At 40.0% G+C, this 13,135-nt stretch overlaps 2 protein-coding genes across 2 annotated transcripts in view; one reads left to right on the top strand and one right to left on the bottom strand.

Annotated features, from left to right (window-relative positions):
• Positions 1-1,217: 1,217 nt before the first annotated feature.
• On the top strand, positions 1,218-3,462 carry LOC110046058 (galanin receptor type 1-like). The gene has a single exon (XM_020751727.2). The coding sequence runs from the start codon at positions 1,431-1,433 to the stop codon at positions 2,886-2,888; it is 1,458 nt and encodes a 485-aa protein (XP_020607386.1). The 5' UTR covers positions 1,218-1,430; the 3' UTR covers positions 2,889-3,462.
• Positions 3,463-7,043: 3,581 nt separating this feature from the next.
• Positions 7,044-13,135, bottom strand: part of LOC110046050 (blastula protease 10-like) — a 13,549-nt gene continuing 7,457 nt past the window's right edge. Inside the window, exons 7-8 of the mRNA XM_089290186.1 lie at positions 12,667-12,837; positions 7,044-7,722 (exon numbers count right to left, since the gene is read on the bottom strand). Of these exons, the coding sequence (XP_089146312.1) occupies positions 7,547-7,722; positions 12,667-12,837 (347 nt within the window). The 3' untranslated portion in view covers positions 7,044-7,546. The remainder of the gene's footprint in view (positions 7,723-12,666; positions 12,838-13,135) is intronic.

Genomic DNA, 13,135 nt, shown 5'->3' with positions numbered 1-13,135 from the left:
CAATTCTTCTTTTCTCATAAATTATGCTTGGAAACTTGCTTTATCCCTTTGTTTGTTGGTTACGTAATATACCCTGAGGTACGTAATTTAAAACAAAGGGAAATGTTCCCTTCTTTCCACAGAGATATAATAACAAATGTTCGTGTCCAGTAACACGAGACAAAAAAGCTATGGAGACACTCATCTAAACAGTTGCTTGAGTTTGGTCAAGTGTTTCCTAACCACAAGGAAAAAAAAGAAAGTTTCCTATTTCATGCGTGAAATTTATGCCCTAAAAGAATTTAGTGCAATTTTATGCTTCCAAACGTTTTCGTCCAATGACAGAACGTGTTATTTCTTCTTTATTTCACATATTAAAATATATGAAGTTATTGAAATATTTGCACGCGTAGCTTCGCAAAAAGCCAGACTATACGCAAATTAACATCACGACAAAAAAGTTTATTTTCGCTACTATATTGCGCTCTCGGTGATGGCACAGTGATCTGTTAGAAATTATCATATAATAAGAGACCTTGAGGTAGGTAAATAAACGAGACAATAACTGTCAGAAGAAAAAATGATTTACTACCACACTACAGAGAACATCCAAATTATGATTGTGGAAATGACAAACAAATGCGAGGATGAATAAAAGAAGCTGCACCGTATCTTTATTTTATTACAATATATTCAAGCAAGAAGTGTCAAGAAAAGATGCTATCATAGTGGAGAACTGAATATTGCTTAATTTTTCCAAAGACTAAACTAAAGCCAAAATACTGATGTGACGAATAGATTTCGAAGTGTACTTTGCAGTTTTTACCTTTCCTTAAAAAAACCCGAACACAGTCTCGTGTATATAGCTTGAGTATAAAAGGCTAAATAAATAAGACTCTATTTAAACCACCTCCGTTGTATTTAAACTGCGGTTTTGCGTTTGGAATTGGCTGTTTTCTCTGAGGCGTTGTGTAGTTAAATTTAATGACGTTCTCAAATTCATCGCCAATGACAATAAAACCGCTTATTTCCAAATTATTAGGATGTTTTTTTTTTCCTTTTCTTGGAAGTTGGGGTGCTTCTGTTATCATTAATTCGGGTTTGGAGGCGTTGGCAATCCTTACATGTTTACCAAAAAAAGAGCTGCGGTGTTCGTCTATTCGTGGAGATGCGCTGTTTTCATGCATATGATAAACACTGTTTCCAAAACACATTAGCTGTTGTCTTTCTAATTCTCCCGGTTGTCCACTCAGCCTTCGTTATTAAGTGAGGATTCTAGGCCATTCAATCCGGGGACAGATGGTCGAGGGCATTTATTTTCACGTCAAAGATAATGACAATTTAAATACGAGGAGCTGCCATTCACTCAGAAAACTCGCGCGCGGGCAAACCGCTTATTAACTCGACACAAGAAGAAGGAAAACATTCTTCTGACGGGTCGCAACAAATACATGATGAATTCTTCAAGCGTTCTTGCTCGAAGCGTCAACGTTTCGAACGTTATCGCGCTAAATGCGTCTTTAAGCACTTCGAAGGGTTTAACTTTAAACTTAACGGCGCAATCTACGACAAACAAAAGCATTTCCGCAGAAGGATTCGACCGACTTGCTATCGTCCAAATGATGTGTTTCCCTATCATCACTGCTGCAGGATTGATAGGCAATACTCTGATTTGCTTGGCTGTTTTCAAAAGACGCCGTCTCCGTATAACCGACGTCTTCATCCTCAACTTAGCTGCAACTGACTTGGCGACCTGTGTGATTAGTATTCCATTTGACTTTGTGGAGATTTTAATGAAACAGTGGCCTTTTGGCAACGTGCTTTGTAAAACTGTCTACCCGCTGCAGACCATCCTGATGGCGGTCTCGGTGTACACCCTGCTTTTCATGAGCTGGGAGAGGCACCGCTCCGTTATGCCACCGTTAAAGCCAAAACTGAAAGCAAAGCGGGCGGTTGCAGTCGTGTTTTTCTTGTGGATCGCGAGTATTAGCTTAGTCGGTCCGTATATCGCAATTCTCCGGGTTGAAAAGGCCGATGGAAGGACGGAATGCAGTGAGAGCTGGCCACAGGCATATCACCCTAAAGTGTTCACCTTGGCTGTTTTCATAGCGTTATACGTGCTGCCGCTATTTGTCATCACCGCCAACTACATCAGAATCAGTCAGAAGCTTTGGAGGGACATACAGAGGATGCAGAAGGCGATTGGCGAGAAAAATGGCAACAGTAAAAAGCCACTAACACAAGCAAGAGCGCAGCGAAACATGCGAATTGTTAGGATATTTATCCTTGTGGTGATTGCCTTTTCGTTGTGCATGCTACCAAACCATATCATGTGGATATGGTATGATTTTGGCGCGGGAAGGGAGTACGAGAACTTTAATACCATCATCGTCTTCTGTTTTATCCTGGTGTACTCCAACTCTGCCATCAATCCCTTCATATTTGTGTTCCTTCACAGGCGTTACTGCAAAGGCATGTTCAATTCTTGTAGCGCGCTTAAGGCGTTTGCATCTTCGTGTTTAAAATCGGAGGTGATTCGCGACAATAACTGCAACAGAAAGGGTCACGGCACTACGCGGAGAAAAAAGAAAATACAGAAGAAAAACCGCAAGCCGTACACGATGCAAGTCGAATCGCCTCACAAACTTTACACGGCGAGAAAGGAGTTCTGGAATAATTATTGGCGCCACGAACTCATTCCAAAATACGAAGCGAGGCGTGATTGCGTGGCGTACAGAAACGTGCGAAACAGTTTTCGGCAATTTAAGGATGCGGAAGATGTTAACGAGGGCGATGACGGTTATGTCGCGCCTCTAGCAACACGAAAAGTCAAGGTAAACTTCGGTGAAGTTGTTCATATTGATGAGCAAAGGCTTCTGCGGCAACCAGCGGGCGAAACGATAATATAGATGACGTTTCAAAATGGATGGAAAAATCAATGATTTTAACTGATCGTTCGCTCTTTAAAGCAAATAAGACGAAAAAAGATAAGAGAGAATGAAAAAAAAAAAAAGAAAAAAAAAAAGAGCGTATTGTGTAAAGTTACTTAGTAAACCGAAGACAAATTTAGTGCAATTTTGTTTCGATTTCTGAATAAACTGAAATTCTATTGACGCGGAGAAGTATTAAGTTTATTTGTTAGGCAGCGCACAAAGACACACACGGAATATAAAAAAAACATCTGTACCATTGCTGAGACTGATCAATAATCCGCGACAACGAAAAACATAGCTTTGTATGCTTTTCAGAAGACGCACAAAAAGCTTTTCTTCTTCAGCAAAGGTTTGTTTCATTTTTGAGAATGCTAAGCGCCGCTTGGTTCAAGAGCCCGGGCTAATCTTCGTCGTAAAATAAGATTTTCCCATTGTTCGAGTCTCACTCTACCTCCCTAGCGGCGTGTCTTTGTTTCTTTAATACACAACCGCCGCGCTTCGAGCTGTTAAGTGCTAATACAATGTTGAAAATAAAAAAGATAAAAAATGACGCCAAGGAGTTTAGTGTTATGAGTTTTACTTTAACAAGAGAAATTGGAAACGCTAGTGATCCGATGCGACACTGTGGCACCCACAACAATAAATATTGATTAATTGCATTCGACTTTGACGAACTCCCAGCGCAAAAAGCGCTTAAAAAAAATCAAACTCTCAAAGTTGTAGAGCAGTTCGACCTATTGAATGGTGTCAAATTAGTAAATGTTTACACAGAACGTTTGTCTTTAAAGGTCTGTTCTGCATAGCACCTAGAGAGGAGGAAATCGGAAGTATCTTTTTTTTTCTTTTTTTCACTGATCTAGGTCACGTACTGTTTTTTCAGTATAGCACAAGAACTTCCTATCTCATAAGTTTTTCGGCGTCTTATAGCTTAATTGCTTGCCAGACTCATAAATTGTTTCTCTTTGCGAAAATAGAGCCAAAATTAAAGCAGTACTTTACATATTATTTTTCTTTGTAAACTGTGATATCATTAAGACAAATGTTTACAATTGCTTTTCCTGTTTTTAAATCGCGAAATGGATAAAATAAAACTACCGCGCGAGAACGGACGTCAAGTTTTCCATCGGCTCTCGATCAACCGTCTGTTATTTCAATTCAAGACCATTTCCATCTCTCCTTAGCCTACGTTTAAAAGAAAACTTTTTGTGAACAACTCCAAACAGAACGTGGAGCTTGGAGTGGGTTTCTTTATTACTGCATTTCCCAGTGTCTTTGCGAATTACATAATAGCATTTAATATGAAAAAAATGTCCAGTATTTTCTTTGCCGTTGCAGTCATGAAATGTTAGATCCACACGCGGCGCGACATACAAATGCATCAAAATTTTATCTTCGTACCGGAAAAATAAAACGAGCTTTTGAAATATGTCTCTTTACATCCGATCCTAGTGCCCTCCTTGTCCGCAAGGGTGAACAACACGTTCGCATTCGGTAAACCGGGTCGCAGATTAACATGAACGTTCAAATGATAGCTGTTGGAAGTTTATTAATAGTTTGGGTTGAGTTACTTGCAATTGCAAATAGACATCAGTAATTTACAACGAGTGCATGTCGAAAAAAAGGCACGTTAGCTAAAGGAAAGACACGCTATCGCATCAGATAAAAACTCTTCTATGTTTTTCTTGGTTTGCCTATGAACTAGCTGTTGAAACATGTCTCTTTGCATCCGATCGTCCTTACCCGCAAAACATAGCAGAGATGACAGTTTTAAAAGTACATTCTGACTGTGTCAGTACAGCAACGTGATCAACGCTGAATAATGATTGATAAATGTAAATTAATTAACATCATTTGCAAAGGTTGTAAGGTAGAAGACTGAGTTGCAATTAATTAACGTCGACACGATAATTTCAAAACATCCCTCATTATAGTAGACAAAAATAATCTCGTTTTCAATTCCAAAAGACAAAGCTTATAAAGCTACATGATCACGCGAGCTATAAATCAAGCTCTGAAACACTCCTCGAAATTTTATATATGATTTTCCCTGCCCTCTCTCAGATTGACAGCACATCTCAAGCAAAAGGTCATGGTATCTTCAGTCTTGGTAATAGTAAAAATAAAAAAATGGTTTCTTCGAAAAACCATTATCAAACTCCAGATCAGACCGTTCCTTAAGTATTTCAGACCGAATTGTTAACATTAATATAAACGGTCGAACCACCACTTTCTGTCGCCGCTCGTATCTATGTAGCATATTTTGGAACTACCACCCTCTTCTGGGAATATTCAAACTTTTAAGTGATGATGGCCCTACTGGTTGTGTACTAAGTTTCTCTCAGGGCGGTTTCTTGTCATATTGAGAACGAATATGCATAGCTACGGCTGTATGTACAAAGGTCATGTGTCAAAGAATACTCATTCTGGTTCGTTTTTTTTTTTTTTTTTTTTTCCCATAAATCTTCTCCAATTTCCTTGGAGACCAAAATTGAGCTGTTTTTCTTTTCTTCTTCTTCTTCTTAAAATAGAATCTTTGAAAGATTTGACCCTTTTTTTTTTCAATGGTCAAGTCAAGTCTGAAATACGTAAAGTATGGTCGACCACATATTTATATTGTCTGAGCCTTTGATGCCTAAAATGATTGTACGGCGGGAGCTTTGCTTTCACTCTGCATTCGTGAAATTTATTCACTCATCTATTTCTCGAAATGTGTAAAAACTTGGACTTTGAATATGTCTTTGAACACATAAAATACCGTAGTTAGGTTGATGCGTGGGTGTAAAAGCGTTATCTGAGTGGAGCCTGTGTAAAATAGCGACATGCATGCGGTGTACACTTTGTAGCCGATATTGGCCAGATCGAGATTGGCAAATTGATCTATAAGAAGACAAAACATCTTGAAGATAAATTCAGTTAAGAAGGACAGTTTCCGCTGCGCTTGTTGTATTTATAGATGAATGTATCTTTAGATCAAATTTGACTTGTTTGTTCGTTATCGCGTTAGTTATAAACATGTTCGCAGACTTGATGAGCTGCATGAACAAGAAACAGTGAAATGTGTTTTCCACGCTCCATTTTTTTGCTCCCTTTACGACCCGTTCACACTACGCCGGAGGAATTTGAAAACTGAGGTTTCACTCCGAAAATGCATCAAATGTTTTCCGTGCACACTTCGCCGGAGGATTTGAAAACTGAGGTTTCACTATCACGTGAAAACAGCCCAAACATGATTATTGGGATCTTATCGTTTTCGAAAAGCACCGTTTTCAAAATGTTTTCCGTTCACACGAAAACGCAAAGCCAGCGTTTTCAAAATCCTCCAGCCTGAAGAGAGTTATCGAAAAGCTGAGTTTCGTGACGGATTAGTGTAAAAGGTTGGCCTAACCGTAGAAATAAAGCTGCGTTTTCAAATTTCTCCGGCGTAGTGCGGACAAGGCCTAATAAATCCACCATGCGCTATTGATGTTAAGAACGATTTTGCATTGTCCACTTCATCCACATGTCAGCATGAGCAGGTATATATTCACATTAATTAAGGCAAAAAGAAAAAAGAAAAATTGAAGCCTTGGAGCCGACTGGCTCGTAGCTACCGGAGCTTATCCCGGTTTCTGTAGCATGAAGCGGCTAGGAGTATTTCTACTTCCCCTGGACGGGATGCTAGTCCATCGCAGGTCAAAGGTAAGCATTGCATTCTTGCAGCATTATAGTAGACAGTGGTACAATTTTATATGAGTTGCTGTAGGGACTTTACATGAAATAAAAGGCATGGCAACTGAGTTAAATAAGTCCGGATATATCTACGCGCGCGACAAGCATGCCTGGGGGGTGAGGGGGAACCATTACAAACTAATAAAAGTTGCTTTAATAGCTGTGTATAATCGAGCACTCAAACATAATTTTGGTATAGATATTAAAGTGTTACGATGATTTTCTGAAAAGTGTCTCAATTTTTCAAGCATTTGCCCTCTAGCAGAGCAGATGCCGCTAATTTGAATTATAATTTGAAAATCGTTACGGCGGCTGTCGCGAATAAGGCTTATTAATAAAATACTTTCTCATAAAAATCTTTTGAATTCACATCTGGCCATGAATATTGTAGCTTTGATCCACCGACGTTAGTTATAAACAATGTCCGCTTATGTAAGGTCTTTATTAACGAAAGAAGGAATATTTCCCCCTATTTTTCGTCTATAAATGCTTGAGGGTTCAACATAGGTTTGGCAGGATGCGGGAAGGAAGTAAAATTGGAGGCGGGATGCGGGTTGAGAGGAATTTTCATAGCTGGATGCGGGGTGAAAATACTTCAGCGGAAACGGGATTTGCTCATTGTGTAAGACGGGAAGCGGGATGGAGAATAGAAAATCGCAGTTTACGGACGTTACGTGGAGAGTTGCGATTCTAACCAGGCGGGATTGGGATAAACATTCTGAGTGGGGCGGGATGGCGGGATTAAATCAAGAACAGAAGCGGAAGCTCTTATTTGCCATGTCCCAGTCGAAGGAAAAATATACCTTTTATCGGTCGGAAATCGCCTCCCTTTAGACACTAAGCAACATTTCCCACTGGTTTATAATGAAATAAAACAATCCGAATACTTTTTTCAAATTAAGACGCTTGTTTTTGTTATTTCTCCGCTAACAGTTACATTTCATGCAGTGTTCAGTCTGAACACTGCTTCCAAGGCACCTTTTCCCGCCATACTTTGGGGGTGGATCGTCGCAAAATCTCGATCTGGTACGCAGGCCAGGTCCACAAGTCGTTCCACAGGAAGACCAAGCAGTCCAACGACCCCAGTGACCTTGTACCGGAGCTGAAACAAACATTTATTGATCGATTTACTGAGATACCGAAGTTGCTTTTAATTTTTCCGCAAAATGTAACACATAACAAGAATGTAGATCACAGAAATTTGATAAAAGAAGCTTTTCACTAAAGGAATAGTCCATGGGCCAGGACCCTGAAAAGAGCCATTTGGTACCAAAACGAGGGACAAATTCTAACACTTATTTTTAACAACATTGATTCCTCCAGGTTATTTTGGTGTATGATAACCATGCCAAATGAGTAGCTTTACTAGGATTATCACGTGATTAAATGACGTCACTCGGTTTGGCCGAATAAGCGGTATTGGCAAAAAGATGCCTAATAACAGTTAAATGCAAACCTGAAAATGTTACATACATTGATTTTTGGTTATTGCAAACTTCAAACGCAGTTTTCAGACCTAATTCCAATAACTTATATATGACTTAAAGGTATTATCCCTGAATGGTTTCCATGGCAACACTTGTCAAATTATAAATATGAACAATAAGACGGAAAATGTGAAAAAAAAGAAAGTGCTCGTGTAAATTGCATTAGTTACTTTCGAACGCTCGTTCTAAACTACATTGACTCATCTTGCTTAGTTTGGTATATGATAAGCATGTCAAATGAGTGGCTATACCAGGCTTATCACGTGATCAATTGCAAATGACTCGGTTGGGCTGAACAAATAGAACTGGTACAAATGTGATTACTACGGTCAAATACAAGCAAATGCAAATACAGTCATTTTACATACACTGGCTTTTAGTTATTGAAAATCTCAAACGTTTGCAGAGCTTATGTCAACAACTTATTTTTAACTTAAAGAAATTGTTCCTGGATGGTTTCCATGGCTAAACTTGCCAAATGTTAAATATGAATAATTATTCAGGATATAAGAAACTGCTTGTACGTCTTCTTCTCTGTTATCTGAGACAAACTCCTTGATAGAATCTTCACATCTGTTGTCATAGTCTAGTAGCTTGCACACATCCGTGCACTTCAAGCCATTTGCCAGGCAACTGGAGGTAGGAAGTTGACATGACCTTGTACACGGGCAAGACAGTAGTTCTAGCACGGCTGTAGAGGCTGGGTCACCGTTCATCCAGTCAATAGCAAAGTGATCACCGTCTTCGCGCCAGCCAAAACCAATGGGGGTCGTGTCCCTTGGCAGCTTCTTGGCGCAGAATAACCAGTACCTCAGCTCATTAATGTTATCAGTTCCTGGTTGAGAGCAGTAGAGCTTACATGTAAATTCTTGAAGGTTCCGAAAAAGCATATCTGATAGAACCTATTCCATCTCCAGGTGCTTAAGCATTTCTTGGTAAGATGTGTGTTGTTTGACAAGTCGTAGGGCTGTTATCTTTTCCCTTCCAGCGAAGGCACTCACTGTGTCACAACCAGTGAAAGCATGCATACCAATTAGGCATTTGCAAAGTTCTTCTCCTACGGCTGCCACCACACTGTAGATATTGACATATCTAGTTCTTGTCTGCGCTCCACACTTGACATACATGGATGCCGAATAAAGCAATTAAACGCCAGGCAAAGCAAGAATACGTCTGTATCTTCTGATGCCACAACCACCGCCTTGTAGCCTGATTTAGCTGATGAGCTGCATGTAAAATAAGCCTGGTATCAGCTTCTTCCTGTGTGGAGTTGAGCCCTTCAACTATATTGGCAGCTTGTGAGGTAATCTCGTAACAGTCACTTTCGCACGAAAAGTGACCTTGCCTGTCAACTTTGTTCTGTATTAATCCCGTCTCCACCCCTTTGCCATAAATTCTGTGAAGGCCTTTTTTATTACTTGGATTCAAAAGGAATTTTCTCCACTGCTGCACCTTGTGTTCGGATGCGTCCGCATGTAGTCGCACTAAGACCCTTAAAAGGTTTTTTCTTCGTGCGTTTTCAACAGCTTTTTGGTGGGTAACTTCTACAAATCTTCTAGAACGAGGACCGCAACCATTTTCTGCATTGTAAATGGGAAGATTTTCTGCATCCAGTGCCTCGACACTCCTCTTTTTGGTCTGAACTATCTGCGTTGCTGGTTCCGGGGGAAGTTGCGGTCCGAAATGCCTGGCCTGCACGGCTATTCCATTTGCTCTATGCGATGTTCCTTCACCCGATAACGTTTCTTCTAACTAGGCGGTCAATATTAACCCGTGCCAAAGTAGTGCCAACATGACGCTGGATGTTATCTGGCAATGGGATTTCACTTGTTGATGTCATTTTCATAAGACACAGTGCAGTGTTGATTTCTTAAAGGTGAGAATAGACGATTCCGTGGCCGCAACGATTAAGCATTTGGGTGAGTACTAGTTCAACGTTATCTGTCAGGGTCTTCACAGCTTAGGGAAGATGGATCTGTTTGGATGACTTAATCTTTCCTCTGCTCACTCCAAACATCAGATCTTGGGCGAAGGATTTCATGAACCTCTGCACTCTTGGATGACAGTTTTTATCTGGCCACTCTTTTTTTCCAGTCAGATATACACTTAGGTTTGGCACCGAAAAGTGGTCTGGCCCATGGACTGTTCTAACAAATGCTAGCAACTAGTTTTATAAGAAATTTCGGAGATACGACACACATACATTGTTTCTTACGAAACAAAGAGGATTGTCTATCCTAGGAGAGGATTAACACCTTATATCACCTCAATATTCACAAACAATTTACATCAAAGGAGGCTAAGAGGATAGTTTGAACAAACACCAGGGTGTTCGAAGTCCGAATAAGCTAACCCAGAATTCGAGAGAGGTTTGATTTCAGTTTTGTAACTTTTCAGTGAGGTTTTCTTTTTATATTGATTATCCTTCAGTTTTGAATCTCAAACCACACAAAACATAACAAGTGAAAAACATTTTTATGCAAGAAAAATTAAAACTTCAGTTAGCTTTTAATCCTGGGTTAGCATTAATCGGCTTTCGAAAAACCCGGCCTTGCGACGAATAATCTTAACACTTTATGCTCCCATAAAAAGGCATCTGTTTTTCCACTTTCACATATTGCAATTAATTGATGCTATTGCGATCAAAATGCCATGATTGGTGATTATTATAAAATCTCAAAAAACAGTGAATGAACAACAATGAGTCGGACCCCATTTTACGGGCCCCTCGTTATTACAGGGAAAATGGCTTTGATCTCCCGCTGATACAGGTTAACCAACTAATCGCGAACGTCTCTAAAATTCGGAAACCTTTTGCCCAAAAAAGGAATCATTGTTAAAAATCTCCCAAATAATCCAAATCGTAATTAACTGATAAGGCGGCGCAAAACTTTGTTTTCAGTTCGGCAGCTGAAAACAAAATTTTAATTAAAATTCACAAATTAATCATGAATCAAGCGCCCGACATATTAACTGAGGCATCAACAAACTAGCCAAAAGTTAAAAAAAATTAAAAATGACATATGTCTATGACTTAAAAATTTCAACTTGCCGCTGACCCCGACGGGGAGGGGGGGGGGGGTTACTCCCAGAAAAATTGGGTGGGGGTGTGCGGCCCGCCTCCCAAAACCCTTACCCTATTTATCACCAAAATCTGCGATATTCCCTACCCTACTTATGACCTGACCAAAAATTCGAAACCCTATTCATGACCTGACCCTAAAATCAAAACCCTGTTTCAGACCTGCGTTAAAATTAGTTCCCTAGTTCAGACCGATGTTAAATTACCGTAAACATAATTTGTGAGGGGCTTTTGCTGATTTTCTTTTCGATAATGACGAAAAAGTGGCTTCTTCTTAAAAACATACCCATATCAAGGCTAAACTGCAAAAACCATACCCTATTTATGACCAAAATGGCCAAAATCAGCTAAAATCGATACCCTATTTATGACCGAAACGGCTGAAAAATCATACCCTTTGGGGCCGCACTTACCTATATAGCCCGTATAAGGGAGTACCCCCCCCCCCCCTCGGGCCGCTGACAAACGACTTAAATTAAAATTAAAGACCATATTGGTCTTTGGTAACTAGCAAATTCGACCTAACTTGCAGCCGCATGCTAACAATTATATTTGCCTCTTTTCTAAACCATAAACAATGTGGTTGAGACTTCATTCGACAAGGGAGTCAAGAAGACACTCCGTGGGGAGCCCGCTGACATGCAAATGTTTAAGCAAACGGCTCTGCGGTTTTTGACGTTCGGGTTAAATCGAAGACTTGTAGTTTTCAGAGCTCGTGAAAGGTTCACCGCGGTAACGGGGACGGCAGTATTTTGCTGTTTTCCGTCCACACTAAAACACAAAGCTGGCGTATTCAAATTTCTACGGTTGGAAGAGCGCTTTTCAAAAAGCTCCGCTTGCCTGAGGGATTAGTTTGGACGAAAGGCCTAACCGTAGAAATAAAGATGCGTTGTCAAATTTCTCCGGCGTAGTGTAGACGCTGCCTAAGTGTTGGCGTTGCACAAAATGATTTGGCTAAACTGTACTAAATTTGCATTTCCTTTTGCACGTGCCGAATGGACAAAGTAGCAAAAAGTTGCAAACCTTCGGTTAATTAGGCGAACGTTTCCTTCCTGCCCCCCACGAAATGACGAATAAAGATTGTTTCAAAATTATTATCTAAAATTGCGCTTCTATTGATTTAAATTTCGCGGGTTTTCCGAGCAACCAAACATGTGTTCGCTTGTCGCTACATATCCAGTTCGCATTTGCATTCAAATTCCGTCTTGTTGTTATACTTTATTTTTTTCTATATGACGGTAGATTAGGTTAATGTTTTTCGATCCTACATAACTAAAAGACAACCATCGACCTCATTCTCCGACCTCCGTACTAGCGATGTGACTCAAAAGAGCTCAATCTTTAATAGCATTTGCGTTCTCAAACACGCGCGCTTCCTTGTTCGAGGTAAAAATTAACAAGAATTCAGATAGAAAAAAGGAATTCATTTTGTATAGCTACGCAATAAACCCAATAGTTTTTCACAAAATGCACTTACCGTAACACTCTTGAAGAGAACACGTCTTTGCTTGTCTTTGGATTCCGTAAAGGCCCGCCCCAGGACATCTCGTTCGATCACGTGCCATGCAGAATCTCTGACGTATTTTGTGACATCTGTCATTACACGGACCAAACTTTGTCCAAGAACTCCAGGCTTTCAAGCTCTTAGCTTTCCGAGATTGAAAGAGAAAAAGAAAGATCCGTTTCCTCGTAAAATAGCCTTACGAACTATTTTCACAGTGACCCCTTTGTTTACATTATTTTTTACCATAATTGCTACTAATCTCGCAATCTGATTAGCTAATTTACCGTTGTCAATAAGAGTCCGGACAACGCTGCTCGCGTCAGTGTGTCACGCATAACTTTTTCAGCTCGTGTTCTGAAAAAAAAAAAAAAATTTCTTTAACGTCGATATTGTGGTAAAAAACAAATCGAATGTGATGTAACGTGGCCTACACTCTTATCGA

This window comes from Orbicella faveolata, unplaced genomic scaffold, assembly GCF_042242905.1.
Source record: "Orbicella faveolata isolate gen_17 unplaced genomic scaffold, um_ofav_v1 contig_2, whole genome shotgun sequence".
Lineage (NCBI taxonomy): Eukaryota > Metazoa > Cnidaria > Anthozoa > Scleractinia > Merulinidae > Orbicella > Orbicella faveolata.
The sequence above is the reverse complement of the archived record's forward strand: the minus strand, read 5'-3'. Positions and strand labels throughout refer to the sequence as shown.